Source organism: Zeugodacus cucurbitae, chromosome 3 (assembly GCF_028554725.1).
Source record: "Zeugodacus cucurbitae isolate PBARC_wt_2022May chromosome 3, idZeuCucr1.2, whole genome shotgun sequence".
Lineage (NCBI taxonomy): Eukaryota > Metazoa > Arthropoda > Insecta > Diptera > Tephritidae > Zeugodacus > Zeugodacus cucurbitae.
The window spans coordinates 30,734,644-30,752,027 of record NC_071668.1 but is presented as its reverse complement, the minus strand read 5'-3'; the positions used below and the strand labels follow the sequence as shown (position 1 = coordinate 30,752,027).

The window sequence follows — 17,384 nt, the reverse complement described above, 5'->3', positions numbered from 1 at the left end:
CTCACGAAGTTCTAGGTACCAATAACGCATATTATTTAAAAAAAAAATCGATCTCAAATCAGTACCTTCAAAATTGTATACTTTAAATGACGGCAAAAAAGTTGTACGATTTTTTTACCTTTTACACATTACCTTGTGATCAAAACCAAGTGGATGGTAATATTTTATATATTTAAAATATATTTTATACCAATTTACATTAAAGCTTTAAACTTTGTGTAATATTTATTAAAATAAAAATATATGTATGTATATGTGAAAAAAAAACTAGTAAAACCAAAGTATTCTGCATTTGCCACAAATACTTTTTGCATTAGAAACGTGCTCAAATACTTTGAGTATTTGTTTTAAAAGTGCGAGCACTGTTGAAGTAAATGCGTCAAGTATTTAAATTAACAGTGGAACACTTTTGATCGAAATACGGGGCACTGTTGTAGCAAATACTTATACATTTATGTTAACAGTAGAAGTATTTGAGATTAACAGTAATTGCTCTTGATTCAAATGTAATCGTATTTGTTTTATTGTTGTGTTTAACACCCCCTCCCACCTCTCACCGCCCACTTCCCTATGCACAGTCAAAATTTCAATATCAATTTACTTTTTTCATAAAAAATATATTTTATTTGAGAATATACAGAGTAAAGTTTACAAAAGTGACAACTACTACTACTACTGCTTTCATTAAGATTACAATTAAAATCATGCTTGCTTGCGTGATTTCGAAACTTATACAAGTTTTGAAAATATCTATTGCATTTCTGATAAAAGCATAAATACTTAAAAGTAATTGGAGTTCGATGTAAAATCTTAAGATGGTTAAAAAGATTTTCAAATATTATAAATTCATTTCCGCATATAAAGCAAGTATGTGTGGGTCTTTCTTCAAGTGCATTTTTATTGAACATTATTTAGCTTGTTTAAAATATTTTCAATTTTGGGAAATTTTTCCTTAGAGGAAATATCATAAATATATCGTTGAAGGAAAATCCACACATATTTGCTCTTTACGGAATATTCAATGTTGAATACAAAAGATATTTTTACAACTATATCTATAGCCCTAATTAAGCTACCTACTTTATATTTAATGTTGTCAACACAGACATAGAATTCCTTCAAGTTTTAAGGACTCTCACCAACAACAAAAACTCTAGGTTGCAGTGTTAATCCCTCGTTGTGAGCGTTTTCATTTAGCTCGTCAAGTTTTTGCTGGAAGTTATTAATATTTATAAGATGCACCATCATATCCATTTGTGCATCTGTAATGGAGGGCTTTATGTTTTTATTTACTCTCGGCGGTGTTATTACTGCATGTAGTAAGTTTATAAGATAATAATGCCTGCAATCTAAATAAATAACCTGAAATTAATAACAAAAATCACACAATAGAAGAAACCGACATTACTTGCATCAAGTGCTCCAAGCATGGCGTCGTAATACGTCAGGTTCAGTTTATCCACAATAATGCGAACTATTGCAGATTGGTCACTTTCTTGGAGGCAACCACAGTCTTCGTACTTCTTTATTATGTCGTTACCTGCTACTGTTTCTTTTAAAACCTCTTCGACGTTGGGTTCGTTGTTTGGGGATGTTGAAGGTGTGCTTGCAGAGCTCAGCCAGCTTCGAATGGATGAAAGGTTTGTTATAGTTCTATCACCACTACAGCACGTGAGCATATCGAACTAGAAAGACATTAATATAAATAATTTATAAGCGTGTTATAAATGTGTGCGAAACCCTCAATGTGAAAATTTAAACGTAAGTTACGCCGAATTTTTAAAATGATTTGCTTACATTATTTTCTAAACGCCATTTTTGCAAGTTGTACCGGAACTTAATTTTGTCCGCAATTAGTTATCTGGCATTAAAAATTTCGTCAATGTCGTGGGAATGGATCATCTGCAAAATTGCTACACTCTTTAAACCACATCTATTGAACTGTATCAATGCATTTGACGACAAATCCCACGAACACAATAAATTAATTAACTGTTCATCACTATCCAAAATTACTACGGACTCATTGTCGACATTTTCCGTTGTAGGGGACTCATCTCCCAACGGACATTGCTCGGCAAATAACGACAGCTCAGTTGATGGTATCAACTCCTCACTCATAGTGTAAACTAAAATGCACAAAAATTGTTTTTAAACACATATTTTTGTTGAAATAAATGTGTATATAAACCATAACATACCTGCAGAGTAGACTTTTCGCAAATGTCGTCTTTTATATAAAAAAAATCTGTGGAAGTCCCTTTTAAACAGCCTTCGTAAGCAGCGGGCGATGCGGCAGGCACACTAATGCAAATGCAAACTATGTAAGCTCCTTTTGCGCAGCTTCACTAAACGCGAAATGTCTTGAAGTAATCACTTTCACTTAAATTAATACTTTCAGCACATCTATTTACCTATAAAACCCAAATTAAAGTATTTGCGCACGCCACACGTGTTTCTGTTAGAATGTTCGATGGAAAAATGTAAGCGTCAACTTCTCTGTCATCGTATGGAGAAACAGTAAAATTAAATGCGAAATGGTTGTGACAAATACTTTTACATTTAAAAAACTGTAATCAAAGAAAATTAAATACGAAACCTTTAAAACAACTATTTTTATATTAGATTTTAATAAGATGATTTTTAAAAGCACAGCCGCTTTTGATTCAAAAGTGCCGCATTTAAAAAAAGTATTTGAATCAAGAGCAAAGTCTTTCCGTCAAGAGTTTTGCTGTTGAAACAAATACTTTTGTTTTACTGTAATTTAACTGCAAAAAATATTTGATTTAACTGCGGGGTTTTTTTTCAGTGTAGTAGTTGTCACTTTTGTAACCTTTACTCTGTATATTCTCAAATAAAATATATTTTTTATGAAAAAAGTAAATTGATATTGAAATTTTGACTGTGCATAGGGAAGTGGGCGGAGGGTGTTAAACACAACAATAAAACAAATACGATTACATTTGAATCAAGAGCAATTACTGTTAATCTCAAATACTTCTACTGTTAACATAAATGTATAAGTATTTGCTACAACAGTGCCCCGTATTTCGATCAAAAGTGTTCCACTGTTAATTTAAATACTTGACGCATTTACTTCAACAGTGCTCGCACTTTTAAAACAAATACTCAAAGTATTTGGTCACTTTTCTAATGCAAAAAGTATTTGTGGCAAATGCAGAATACTTTGGTTTTACTAGTTTTTTTTTTTCAGAGTAATATTTTCTTGACATCCTGATGACACTGGTGGAATATGGGCGAAATCGGTTCACAACTACGTCTGCTTCCCATATAACTCAATTTTGAATCCTTCTGATTCGTTCACTTTATAATGTATACATAAGGAACCGATAAAGATAGCGAAATAAAACTTTACACAAATACTGCATTTGAGCTGTGACATCACTTGTGGAAAAATTGTCAAAATCGAACCATGACTTTTCAAGGCCCCTGATATCAAACGTAAAGAACTCAGTACCTAAGTGTAATTTTCACCGAAAACATAGGTAAATCTCTAAATAAATTGCGAGAGTATAAAATGTTCGGTTGCACCCGAACTTAGCCTTTCCTTACTTGTTTCAATACACTTATGGCATTGTTCTATATGTGCTAAATAAGAGACAATTGAAAACTTCAAACCGCTCTCCTGAAAAATCAACTTTTTCGAATTGTGACACTATTCATTAAAATGAGCGATATGTATGTATGTTGGAAAACATGATATTCTTTAAAGTTTTTACGTTAAAATTTTTCTGAATTTGGAAATACATATCTGTTCTCTTACCTGCTCAATTTTTGAATAACTACTATTCGTATAATTCTGTAAAATATGATTCGCCATTTAAATACTATACATTATGTATTTATGTGTATTACATATAAATATATGTATGTTCTTTTATTTTAAGGTATTAAAATAAAATATTAAATACATAAACTTCATCAAATCTTACTTTCGCACAAAATTATTCTTATTGTATGATTATACCAACTACTGTTAACTTAATTATCTCAAACTACTCTTATATGTATGTATGTATATTTGCAGACCGATTTTCAATCATTGAATGGACAATGTTTCACAAAAGGCATATCGATACAGAAACAACCTCTGGCGCTACGTTAAAAATATAAATTATATGTATAAATGTATCTTAGAAGTCGAAATTCATTCAATACTTACTCATCTGGAGCATCATTGCCTATATTATATTCATTTGTTTGTATGACAAGTGCAAAAGGATTTTTCCCACTAACTGGTAAACGTTTAGACCCTTCCACACAGCCATTTGGGCAGGAAACACCAACAAACTTTTTGTGTTTGAACATAGCACTGGCGAGGAAGCAAATACTTAAGAAATGCGAACAACGGGATCGTCCTAGGATATGAAAATATTATCAATGGCGCACAATTATAGTAAAGAACTAGAGTAGTATTTAGGTAAATAATGTAGCTTCCTAAAGCTAAGTGTTATATTGGAATATTGACCAAATTATATATATATATATATATATATATATATATATATATTACGATTAGGAAGAGTTAAGGGATAGAGCTTAAATTCGTATGCCACTAAAATCGGTAGTTGAATACCAGGCACTGCTTCATTGTTTCCTACAACATGACGGTTACTTTCAAATTAATGCGATGAAATTTAAAAATACGAAACTCAGAAACGTTAACTTTGTGACATATTACTACCGAATGAATTAGAAGCAAATGACTATGATCTTTTGTAAATATGCTCTTTTATAACTCACTTATAGGATTTCCTTTACAAAATGGTTGAAATCTCCCACCATTAACACAGTAGTTCAGATGACCTATATTCTCTTCCTGACCCAAGAAGCCCGCATTAGTGTGAATCACTTGAATAACACTCGCATCATCTATGGATAATCGGAAGATGTGATTCTTTTTACGTTCAATAAGTGGACGGGCTGGATCAAGACCTGTAAAACTTCATTATGAAATCAATGAGCAAACTTAAAAACTTACTTACCGATAATACGATGTTGTTTTATCGATAAATGATTAGAAATCATTCCGCATATGTGCGCACCAAGGGAATGGCCAATGCATGTAATTTTTTCACGAATGGCCCCATGGTGCGTGAGAAAAGAATAAACCTGAAAGGAAAATATAGCCAACATAAAGTATAACTGTACAAATATTACTGACTTTTTATTTTGGCTCTACAGTAGTACTTTTTATTATTTTTCTGATTGGAAAGCTCAAGTTTGATTTGACCAAAGTAATTTTGCTTATGGATCCCTATGTCATTTGTTTTATTAAACAAGTAAGTTCGGGTGTAACCGAACATTTTATACTCTCGCAATGCATTTATTTAACATTATTTATATTATATAATACACAATTTGACCCACATATTCGTCATATATATTGTATAAAGTACATTGAAAGTTGGAGACATTAATATTAGGTTAGAAGCACCGAGGTCCTCGTGTTCGATATATGGGGCTTTAAAAACCTATGGTCCGATTTCGGCGATTTTTAGAATGGGGCTGCCACACTATAAACATAGTATTTGTGCAAAGTTCTGCACCGATATCTTCACTAGTGCTTACTTTATATATTGTAAAGTAAACGATCCAGATCGTCTTCAAAGCTCTGGTATATAGGAAGTAGGCTTGGTTGTAAAGCGATTTGGCCACAACATATTATTGGGAGGTAAGGAAACTATTACAAACCAAGTTTCATTGAAATCGGTCGAGTAGTTCCTGAGATATGGTTTTTGACCCATAAGTGGGCGACGCCACGCCCATTTTCCATTTTGTAAAAAAATCTGAGTGCAGCTTCCTTCTGCCATTTCTTATGTAAAATTTGGTGTTTCTGACGTTTCTCGTTAGTGACTTTTAGACATTTTCAACCTAACCTTTGTATGGGAGGTGGGCGTGGTTATTATCCGATTTCTTTTATTTTTGGACTGTATAAGGAAACGGCTAAAAGAAACGACTGCAGAAAGTTTGGTTTATATAGCTTTATTGGTTTGCAAGATATATACAAAAAACCTATTTGGGGGCGGGGTCACGCCCACTTTTCCAAAAAAATTACATTCAAATGTGCCTCTCCCTAATGCGATCCTATGTTCCAAATTTTATTTTCATAACTTTATTTATGGCTTAGTTATAGCTCTTTATGTGTTCTGGGTTATCGCCATTTTGTGGGCGTGCCAGTGGTCTGATTCCGCCCATATTCGAACTTAACCTTCTTATGGTGCCAAGGAACACGTGTTCCAAATTTCATTAAGATATCTCAATTTTTACCCAAGTTACAGCTTGCACGGACGGACAGACGGACGAACGGACAGACAGACATTCGGATTTGAACTTTTCTCGTCACCCTGATTACTTTGGTATATATAACCCTATATCTAACTCGTTTAGTTTTGGGTGTTACAAATAACCGTTATGTGAACAAAACTATAATACTCTCTTAGCAACTTTGTTGCGAGAGTATAAAAATGGCACTGTGGTTTATTTTACAAAAGGTTATATAACCATTTATCAACTGTTATGAAAGTTAATTATGAATACTTTTTATAAATTCAGAAAGTTGTTATGCTCTAAAGGTGCCTCCAGAGCAGAAAATAATTGCCTTCCAAACAAAATACTTTTTAAAAATTTACTGCAGGAGTAATGAATTTATACTTTTGGCAGTTCTTTGCACGTTATTTATTTGGAAATTATCAAGCTATATACAGCCCATATAGGGATTAAATTCAATTGTTTTAAATGTCTATTAACTAAGACTTTTAACACTTTTAGGTGTTTTATGCTTATATCATAAATGATAATAACGGTTTTGGCAAATATACAGAGTATAAGTTTTATGAAGTGGCTCATACAAGATTTACAAACACTGTTTCCTAAATTAAATTAGATTTTAAATACTTAACAATTGTCCGTTCATTAGTTCCACCCGAACTTTTATTTTCGAATCTAGTCAAACAGTGAGCAATCAAAGGAATAGATTAAAACCTAAAAGCTTAAATAAAATTTTAATTTTGCAAAGCTTAGGGAAAGAGTATTGGGGTTTGTAAAAACTGACTTATATTTATATAGAATAAGTTTTGTTTTACTTTGTATTTGATTATTTTTATAAACTTAAACTATTGAATAATATAATTTTAAATACTTAAAATTTATTTAGTGAAGTTTTCTTTAATGGTATGATTTCAGATCTTAATTTTCAGTTTTAGTGCTGTAAAAGCAATTATTAATAACTTTCGGTAAAAGTGTTACTTGTTCGATGCATCGATGTTTTTATCAGATGTATCGCATAACATCGATGTCAAGTTTCTATGCATCATATCTAATAAAACTTCGATATTTTTTCTTAATGGCCATCCCTACTGTTTGCTGCAACAGCCTAAGGAAATATGCCATTATACTTGATTATCAACTTGTTGATTATCAACTTTTATCTCTGGTAAATTCGTATGAATTTTGTTTTTATGCTTATTGAGTGTTAATATCCGAGCACGTATGTATTATATGTATATGGTATCTTCACTTGTAAGATTTGCTACTTAATTATTATATAATTAATTATTTTATAATAAATACTAATTTTTGGATTGTAAATGATCTTACCTGCGCAGTGCATTGGGCTGTCAAGCGGGTGTTAATTAAAGAATGTAAGTAGCATGGATAACGCGTTAATGGCCGCCAATCCACAGTGATAACATTAAAGTCACGAGATAGGTATGCTGGAAAACAGATGCAATTTTTATAAGAAAATTCATACTTTATTTGAAATACAGTGGAACTCCTCTAACTCGAATCACCATAATCCACAAAAAACTTTGAGTTAGAGAGACTTCAAGTTATAGAATTTTCATTAAAACATAAAATTTTTCTAAAAGCTGTAAAATATAGATTCGCTTTTATTTACTTCGCATGAAGTTTTATGTTCATACGTTAAAACATGTATTCTGTAATTTTTGTTGGTTGCAGTTTGCTATTGTTTGGCTCTTAACGTCTGTATCTCATGCCTTTGTTACATTATTTATGCAATCTATAAGTGTAATATCATATATTTTTTTCGCATCCGTACGATATAGAGGGACTCTTTTAAAATTGTTCCTTGATGGCAAAATTTTAAATTTTGAATTACGCCCTGGTCGAAAAGTTTGATTTATGGAAGGAAATTTGTATGAAATTTGACTTCTATTGCCCAATCAAGAGATCTAGTTATGGAGATCTTCGAGTTATAGAAGTTTGAGTTATGGAAGCATATTTGTATGAAATTTGATTTCTAAACGCTATTGCTAATTCAAAAGTTCGGGTTATGGAGATATTCGACATATTCGAGTTACAGAAGTTCCACTGTATTTTAAATTTGCATAAGAATGTGAACTCACCATCTTTTAAAAATTGCAAATGCACGTCGACCGCGGTGCCATTGAAACCATGCACAATAAATGCTGTTTCCCGATGACGATTAAAACCACCTTTGAATAGAGTTAATGGATTATGTATATTCAGAGCAATTCCATGACGAGATGAATTCCTGTAAAAAACAATTAAAACCGTCGTAAACTCTCTCCTTTTTTACATACATACTCCAACAATTTAAAAACCGTTGACATCTCATTAACGGTCCGATAACGTCCTTTAAATGTGAGCATTTTTTTTAAATTAAAATAACAGTATTTTGACATTAAATTTGAATACTTTGATGTTCTAACACGCAGATATATTAAAAAGGATTTAGATACATCTTACATAACTACTAAAACTCTTTTAACCAAATTAGTTTTATACTATAGTAGCAAGAAAATAGGTGAAATCGACTCAGATATATCTGGACAAGATTACAAAATTATCAATAGGCGTTGTAACCTTTTTCACAAGCAACTTTACCGATTTGAACTAAATTTAGTTCATATGATTATCTTTACGCCTGCTTAACATAATTTGAAAATGATAGAAATCGAACTACAACAACGTCCATTACAATTGATCGCTTTTTTGAATCCCTAAAGATTCTTTTATTTTTCAATAGATACCTAAAACGTAGCTGCACTGAAAAAGAACTTAATTAATTAGTGCTTCAGATATGTAGCAAAAATTAGTTGCATTCGGGTACATTTGATAAGAAATGAGTCTCCACTTTCCTCTAGCTACCATTTACCCAAATTATTTGCCTAGTAACTAATATATTAATATTCATATTACAAATAAGAGCCAAATACTTCTTCGCAAAATCGGCTACCAGCTTTCAAACTGCAAGTAAGTGGTTATAATACAATGCATAACAATAATAGAAGCAAAGTAAAATTGTGCTTGCAAGTGTTGACATACATACGTATATACATATATGTACATATACACATATAAATTGTATATAAACTAAAAATTGAAAGGTTCAGTCAAACAATGCATTCAAAAGTAACCTTTCCAATTATTTTGTTGTGAAAAAAAAAATACAAATAATTTTGCGTTTTCCAGTCACTAAATAAATAATTTGGAAACGCGTTTCTTTTTAATCAATTGTTGAAAGTAATTTATTAAGGTTAACCAGAATAACTGAAGGACTATATTAGATATATCTGTGCTAAACGATCCATCAATTCCAGTCATTAGTTAAAATATCTTATTGATTCTCTGATGGAACTGATGATAGCCGTATCTAAGGGTATAGAGGTGATCGAATTTGTCTCAGCGGCAGCTTACTTTTCAGATGAAACTCCCATAGGTAGAAAACATTGTGAAAAATTGCACCAGGCAATCCATCTCGAATTGCAATGAACGAGGTAAGTTTCTACTAGAATTTTTTTTTAGTAAAAACCTATGTATATATAGAAAACGCGGACTGTAGACCCATCTTCAACTAGAATCAGGGAAGAAGTTTTAGATATCACTTTAACAATGACCTCGATAAAACTGATTTCACAGTGGATGGGGTCCTCTGAGGCCTCCATATCAGAACCCAGGATCATAACGCTTTTGTTTGGAGTTGAATGCTGACCCCTCTCATTTCGCATAAAGCCTTAGCAAGGGGGAATAATGATACCACAATCGCTATCAGACTTCCTTACGAGTCTTTCATAACCATCGCAGAGGGTATTAACTGTATTAAAGGTGCACTCGGATAGATGGTCTCTGGACTCTGGGTACTTTTAGGAAACATAAAGCTCCTTGTGTCGACGTCATTATTGCATTAGCAAGGCGCTAGAAATAAGAAGGGTTGTCGAACCAATTTGCAGATCGATTGAAACGTTGCTTCGTACGACGACATCACCAAGGAACCATTATAAAGGACAGTAACATCCGGCTAGAAAATACGAGGACTGTATCCAGAGAGAGGTTTTGTTCCCCTGCTGTAGACGAGTTTCTAGAAGTATTAACGGAAATGGATTCGCAAACTTAACCATAGGCAATTTGAGAACACCCTCTGTGAAATAGTCAAAAGAAAGTTGAGTGTAGCCAAAGGAGTAGTGCAACAGTGAGATGTTAAATATTAATCCCTCAAAAACGACTATAATTTTTTACTACGTATGTAGTATATCTTAGCATAAATCGATTATTATGTGAGATATCTTAGTAAAATTATGTGAGAGTATAATCTTGGATATAGCGTACATTGGTGGTGAAAATGAGTGAATTCGGTTCATGAATTACCTCAGCTTGCATATACATACAACATATGATGAATTTCGTTATTCGAATGAACTCTATGCCGAATATTGTCTGTTATCTTAATAAAAGTATATCAGTGGGAGTATAAAAAGTTCGGTTACACCAGAAATTAGCCCTAAACTCTGGAAACTCTTTTTTTAATTTTCGTAAGAGATTTGAAGAGTGTATGCTGACTTTTTTCCTTGACTGTATATACGACCACTCGAATTCTTGTGTGCAATGGAGTTGTGCTTTATGGTCTTTAAGTTTAATTCGGTTTGAACACCTCCCTTCCTTATTTGGCTTAACTGAAGTTGCTAGTTGTCATGCCATGATGTTGTCAACCATTACAGTACTAGGCGCATAATTTTTTGTGACGAAGACACTTCGTGTTTTGTTATGAATCAACATGTAATTTAAAACTGCGAAAGTGAAATGTAAAACGTAATAGAAATACATACATACATATATTACATACGGTTAAGTGATAAAATATTCCATAAAACATTGCAACCGCCTACAGATTTGTTATTGTTATGACTGCTACACGCACATGCACACATACATAAATAAATGAATTGGAAGGAAGTCGAGGTAAGCAAATACAGTCATACATACTTAATTGTGTGATTTCACCTCAGACATAATCGAACGCGATTATATGTTGAGATATTTCCAATTAATGGTAGATAATTAAGTAATTAGAGTGAAGTCTAAAACAAGAAACTACATTTGATAGAGTATATAAAATTTTGGGAAAACAAAAGACAATAACATTTCAAAAAGTATTTACAGTAGTTTTCTGTATAGATAGATAGTCATTGTTATATCACACCGAATAACATTCTAGATACTCAATCCATTCGGGTTATCAAAATTTAGGGTTATCATTGTGTAATAATTAAAAAAAAGACGAGTATAAATGTCACAGTTTTTTTGGTTATTTGATGAACGGATAAAAAGTAACTTCCCCCTGTTCAAAGAAGATTGTTACGGATGAAAATTGTAAGTGAAAAAAATACACAAAACTTTTGTGCACTATGAAGTGAAGTTATTCGAGATCGTTATAGAGTGCCAGAGGAACAGATGGATATATCAAACATGAGCATTTGGTTATCTATATGGATGAAAACTCGGAACAAAGTGGGTGTCGCTCGAAATGAGAATACGAAACGTTTTTACGTTTCTATTATTGCAATGATTTTGAGAAGAGTTTGAAAATGTTTAGAGCTAAAACCCCAAAATGTTTTATCAATATGTGACAATGTATCGAACATGTCTGAATAATTTGAAGTCCAATAGACATATTCATATTCTCCGACTCTCACAATCGCGATATTATCCTATTTTCGAGGCTCAAGAGATTGCTAGCTGGAGACAAACTGAGCTACATTGAAAACTTGAGAGCCGAGACAGAGGCATATTTTGCAGCAACAGACAAATCGTACTACTAATATGATATCGAAATTTGAAAGATATTAAATTGTTTGCATCGAATTTTTCAAAAAAAAAGGGAGAGAGGGAATTATTGATCAATGTCAGATGTAAATTGTTTGTTTAACTTTTCAGTCGAGTTATTAGCATCATCACAATTACAAATATTGGCTTATTTGTAATGAGTGCACATGAACTGTTGTTATTGCGTTGGATTTCAACGAAAGTCGAGAGTGCGAATACAGTGGATTAAAACTAAAACAAATTAAATAATTAGCAATTCGAAATTCTTTCACTCACTCGTGACACGCCCAGTATGTTCACCGCAAAATCGCCTTTTACTTTAATTACATGTACATATGGTATATTCAACATTTTAATTAAAGCAGTAGCAACTTAGTTATGATTTTGAATTGGAAATAAAAATATTAAATTTGTGTGAAAGTGAAACGTATTTTTTATTTTTGTATACATTTTAAAATTCACTTGTAAAAATATTTTTAATTTAAGGTAAACTGGTGTAAGCGAACATTTTATACTCTCGCAATTTATTTATGTAATTTTATTAAGATAACATACAATTTGACCCATATATTCCGCATAAAGTCTCCAGAAAAACTAAAATTATCATACAGTAGTATTCCGAAATAACGAACACATTAATTGTCAGACCAGTTCGTTATGTCGAGTTTTTCGTTAATTCGAGTACTCACTTAGAGTTATGTTTTCAATAAAAATTAGTTAAATATCCGAAAATTACAGTATAATAAATTGTTGTATTAAATTATTTGTTAATGAAAGAAAAAAAATAATAAAACAATTCAAAAATTGTCTTAAAAGAAGTAATGTGCTTAAAAAGCAAATTCGTGTTATATGAGATCAAAATAGTTTTTATTAATAATTATTGTAATACCCGTAAATTTCTATAGCCATTTAAAAACTTGATCAATCGTCAGTTCGTTGGAATACAAAGATGGCTCCTTCCTGAAGTTCAATCAATACAATAAGCTTTACGAAATTGATGTTCTTCTTTGCCGCTCTTAGCCTTTTAGTGCCACATAAATTGCTACATAAAAGGACAGCTACTCCTTCCTTGGATTCTTTTCTTCCTGGCTCTCTGCAGAGTGTACTTATAAATGTGTACTCAGCTAAATTCTTCCAAATGGACCAATTCAGCAAATTCACCTATTTCCTTTCTGTAGCAGCAGCTCATATTTTTCAAAGGTTTAAATTATTTTTATATAGTCGAAACTGTGGACACTTCAATTAATTTTTTTACAGAATTCCGGTACTTATACTTCCATTAACTGTTGATTAATTCACTGATAATTTTAAGCTTTTCTATTAAATTCAATATTTTTCTTGTACTATTTTTTTCATTTTGCATATTTCTTTTGAATTTTTTCATGTTATGTTTTTAAAACTGTTTTTACCATGATTTTATTTTATTTTTAACCCTTTCTACATATGACTTCTTAATGTTGTTCGTTACACCGAGTACTTACAAATCCCCGATGTTCGTTATTTAAGGTACTCATTGGAAAACTAGTAAGGAAAGGCTAAGTTCGGGAACATTTGATACTCTCACAATTTATTGATGTGATATTATTCAGATAACAAACAATTTGACCCATATATTCGGCATAAAGTCCAATATAATAACGAAAATCATCAGATATGGTATATGAGGACTGAGGGCAATTTTTCTAGAAGTGAAGCCATTATCATCTGTACAGTATTTTTGTAAAGTTGTATTCCACTATCTTCATCGGTTCCTTATGTATACATTATAAAGTGAAGGAATCATAAGGAATTCAAAATTGAGTTATATGGGAAGTAGTCGAGATTGTAAACCGATTTCTCCCATTTTTTATCCGTGCTATCAGGGTGTCAAAAAAATATTATGTACCGAATTTCATTGAAATCGGTCAAGTAGTTCCTGAGATATGGTTTTTGACCTATAAGTGGGCGACACCACGCCCATTTTCCATTTTGTAAAAAAATCCGAATGCATCTTCCTTCTGCCATTTCTTTTGCAAAATTTAGTACACCCTTAGCAACTTTTGTTGCGAGAGTATAAAATAGTCTTGTTCGTTATGAGCGGTTTTCGTTAAAACGAATATTCGTTATTTCGGAAAACTACAGTTGGAGGGACCAGGTGGAGAGCGACCTGGTTACACTTGGGATCTCCAACTGGCGCCGAACTGCGAAGGAGAGAGACAGGTGGCGCACTATCGTCGATTCGGCTATAACCGGCTAAACGGTTGCAACGCCAATCACATACATACATACAGTATATTTTATATGAGGACTAAGGTAATTCCTGAATCGTTTTCACTTATTTTCACCACCAGGTACAATATATCTAAGACTATATGATCACTTAATTTGGCTAAGATATATCACATATTATCGGTACTATAAGGTAGGTAGGTACATACATAGGTGTAAAGCCCACCGTATTTTTGGAAAACCTATATTTAGATATATGGGAGATAGGGGAAGTTATGACCCGTTTTTAACTATTTTTGGTACAGAGACTCACTATTAGAAGAAAAAGATTGCTTCAGAAATACATTAAAATACCTGAGAGATTTACTGATACTTTGGGTAAAAAATTACCCTTAGGCACTGAGTTCTTCATACGCGATATAAAATTAAATTGTGACAGGCTTCTGTTATGACTCAGAATTATATTTACGTAAGTTTGCAATATGAAATAATAAATGCATTTACACCTACAAGATAATGAATTTTCCGCCAACTCATAAACTTATTCAAAAGTGCTTATTTGTTAACAATACGCTTACATATTACGCTTACAAATGCTATAATCGGCATAACTAAAAGACAGTAACAGCAATAGACCAAATAAAGCAGTTACAATCATACTTGTATTCTTGTAGTGCTAACATTCCCGCCAATTTTCTTCAGTAACCGAAACAGTTCTTCGCGTTCCTCCAAAACCAGCCTTCAGCTCTACACCAGTTACCGTCTGTCCACGAAGCCTTTTCGATATAATATACTAATATATATTTTAGCTTGCAATGCCTTTGACTATTGTTGCCAATAGTGTTGAAACCGGTCATTCTATTGGCCCCATTCAAATCGGACAGCCACAGCGACGATCCTTTTCGAACACAATGTAGCTTTGCATACAACATGTTAAGCCGGCTTCATTATAAATGGTCAAGGCAAGTGTGCGCTTCTACTGACATACTAACATAATTTTTTTGGATTAATATAACTTGTTCCGAGAATATGTATTAAATGAGCTAAAAATGTGCAAATCCTTGCTTGTAAATGTTACATAACTAATTTGAATTTATTTGAAATTTGTTCGGCATAACAAATCTTAGTCTTAGTAAGTTCTGGACCATCTTTAATAACAGTTCAATGACAACAATGTTAATTTGACCTTCGATTAAATAATTCAACTGACTTGACAACGTAGAAATGTGTTTAAAAATGATTAAAGTATGATTTATGAAAACATTTCTGTACACATCTCAAAGTTTTACTGCAAGTACTTCAATGTCTGTGTTACGATTTACGTTTGCTTTATTTCTTTATTATCCAGATAGTATAATGTTATTGTTGAGCTGAGTTTGTAATTGTAACTCCAACAGATTCTAGAAAAAAATATTACGACATTTAAGAGGCTTTTCATTTTTAGAGTAATGAAAACCAATATTTTTACTTATAGTTTTTAATATATGTCAATTATATATAGTTAGAAATTATCAAAGAATTTCTTGTGAATGTTTTAACTTTGAACACTTACGGAGCATATAAACGATACATTATAAACGGGCTTGGACAGATATTCTTATTGTGAAGGAAACATCGTAACACATTTAAATCCAAAGCTCCGCTGGTTAAGAGACTTTTTAGATCCATTTGGCTGAAAATAATGGCTAGCGTCTCTGCAACAAGTAAACGAGTGTAGAAATACGCGTGAATTGCACAAAATATATTAATTTACACTACCTTTGTATGCAAAGCAAAAGGTTAGCAAAAGTGGTAGAGAGAATTTCATTTCTTAATTTGTTTTATGGCAAATTTCTCAAGAATACGTATTAATTCCCCTTTTTTATTTTCACATTCGTATTCAAATTTTATTTATTAATATTTGAAGATTTGCCAAACTGCACTAGCAAAGCACTGAAACATCTTACTTTTCTAATTCACTAACACACTGCCGGTGAGTACTTTTACTCGTACGTTACTCCGTCTGCTTGCGTTACGATTAAATGCGCGCCATTGAATGTTTGCCCGCTAACAATATTTCCCATTCATTACTATCACCTGGCCTTTGGAAAGTGTAGCTTCTGCGTGTTACACTTGGTTGCCCGCGCTCTTGAGTGGCTGTATTGTTGCAAAATTGCTAGCAGTTTGCCCACAGCGTCTTGCGTGAGTGGAGGACAATGCACTTGCACACTTGAGTTGTAGGAAGCAAGTTTAATAGCGCGTGGCTTCTGTGGGTGACACCTTTGTCGAAGGCGGCCAAGTTCACTCAGTGGGTTTTGATGATATTCAGTTGCAAAATTGCAATAAAATCAACTCGTAAGACCGTTACGACCAGTAACTCATAAGACTTATCGAAATAGTTCTGAATGCTGAGCCATTTTTTTTTCGTCTTACTCGTCTTGCTATTGCATAATAGCGGCATCGGAAGACCACATACGTAAAAGGAATATATAATTTTTATATTATTTTACTCACTAAAAATTAATGAATATATAAAACTGAGTATATTTTGTGCTAATATTTCAAATATTTAACTTAACTGAACAACATTTACTATTCCAAATATACCGTATTTATAGTTTTCAGATTTTCACCTAGTCTCAAAACATCAGTGAGATATCTTAATGGTGTAAAGTATACGTGTTTACCATTCTATTGTAGTTGGTGAGATAGATATTTAAATTCAAATATAAGTGTGTGTTAATGCTCTAAATATAATTAATTACGGTTTGCTTAAAGTGATTTGATCACAAGATTGTGATAACATTCTTCCCAACAAGTTCAACTGGTAAACAATTTAGTTTATAATAGTATCGTTTTCATTCATTGCCAATATTTTTTAACGGGTGATCGAAGTAGAAGTACTTGCTTTACAGTCACATGTGAGTCGCGTCAAGCTGTCATGTTATTTTTGTTCAGATTGTTTGGCATTTCATCATGGAAAGACTTATACCTGAACAACATTTACAAATTGTTCAACTTTATTACGAAAATTCACGTTCTATAAATAATGTGTTTCGAGGGCTTCGCTCATGTTATGGTCAACATAA

The 17,384-nt window shown here is 32.4% G+C and overlaps 1 protein-coding gene and 2 long non-coding RNA genes across 3 annotated transcripts; 1 reads left to right on the top strand and 2 right to left on the bottom strand.

Moving 5' to 3' along the window:
* Nucleotides 1-924: 924 nt before the first annotated feature.
* On the bottom strand, nt 925-2,552 carry LOC128920103 (uncharacterized). Its single transcript, XR_008470236.1, has 5 exons — nt 2,415-2,552; nt 2,202-2,348; nt 1,798-2,129; nt 1,409-1,685; nt 925-1,349 (listed from the first exon to the last, which is right to left on the bottom strand). It is a non-coding gene; the product is annotated as an uncharacterized LOC128920103 (long non-coding RNA).
* A 273-nt stretch (nt 2,553-2,825) lies between these two features.
* On the top strand, nt 2,826-4,907 carry LOC128920104 (uncharacterized). Its single transcript, XR_008470237.1, has 3 exons — nt 2,826-3,506; nt 4,049-4,441; nt 4,771-4,907. It is a non-coding gene; the product is annotated as an uncharacterized LOC128920104 (long non-coding RNA).
* Nucleotides 3,942-16,294, bottom strand: LOC105220048 (lipase member H-A). Its single transcript, XM_011196436.3, has 8 exons — nt 16,075-16,294; nt 15,869-16,010; nt 8,391-8,539; nt 7,621-7,736; nt 5,007-5,133; nt 4,765-4,956; nt 4,184-4,379; nt 3,942-4,117 (listed from the first exon to the last, which is right to left on the bottom strand). The coding sequence occupies exons 1-8, from the start codon at nt 16,121-16,123 to the stop codon at nt 4,057-4,059; spliced, it is 1,032 nt and encodes a 343-aa protein (XP_011194738.2). The 5' UTR covers nt 16,124-16,294; the 3' UTR covers nt 3,942-4,056.
* Nucleotides 16,295-17,384: the final 1,090 nt, after the last annotated feature.

Bases quoted from the DNA above. Each gene is read 5' to 3' on its own strand.
- LOC105220048 (XM_011196436.3), bottom strand. From the start codon at position 16,123: ATGAAATTCTCTCTACCACTTTTGCTAACCTTTTGCTTTGCATACAAA. The intron at 4,380-4,764 runs GTGAGTTATAAA...TTCATATCCTAG, and splicing joins TTGTAAAGGAAATCCTATAA to GACGATCCCGTTGTTCGCAT. The intron at 4,118-4,183 runs GTAAGTATTGAA...TTTTTAACGTAG, and splicing joins GGCAATGATGCTCCAGATGA to CGCCAGAGGTTGTTTCTGTA.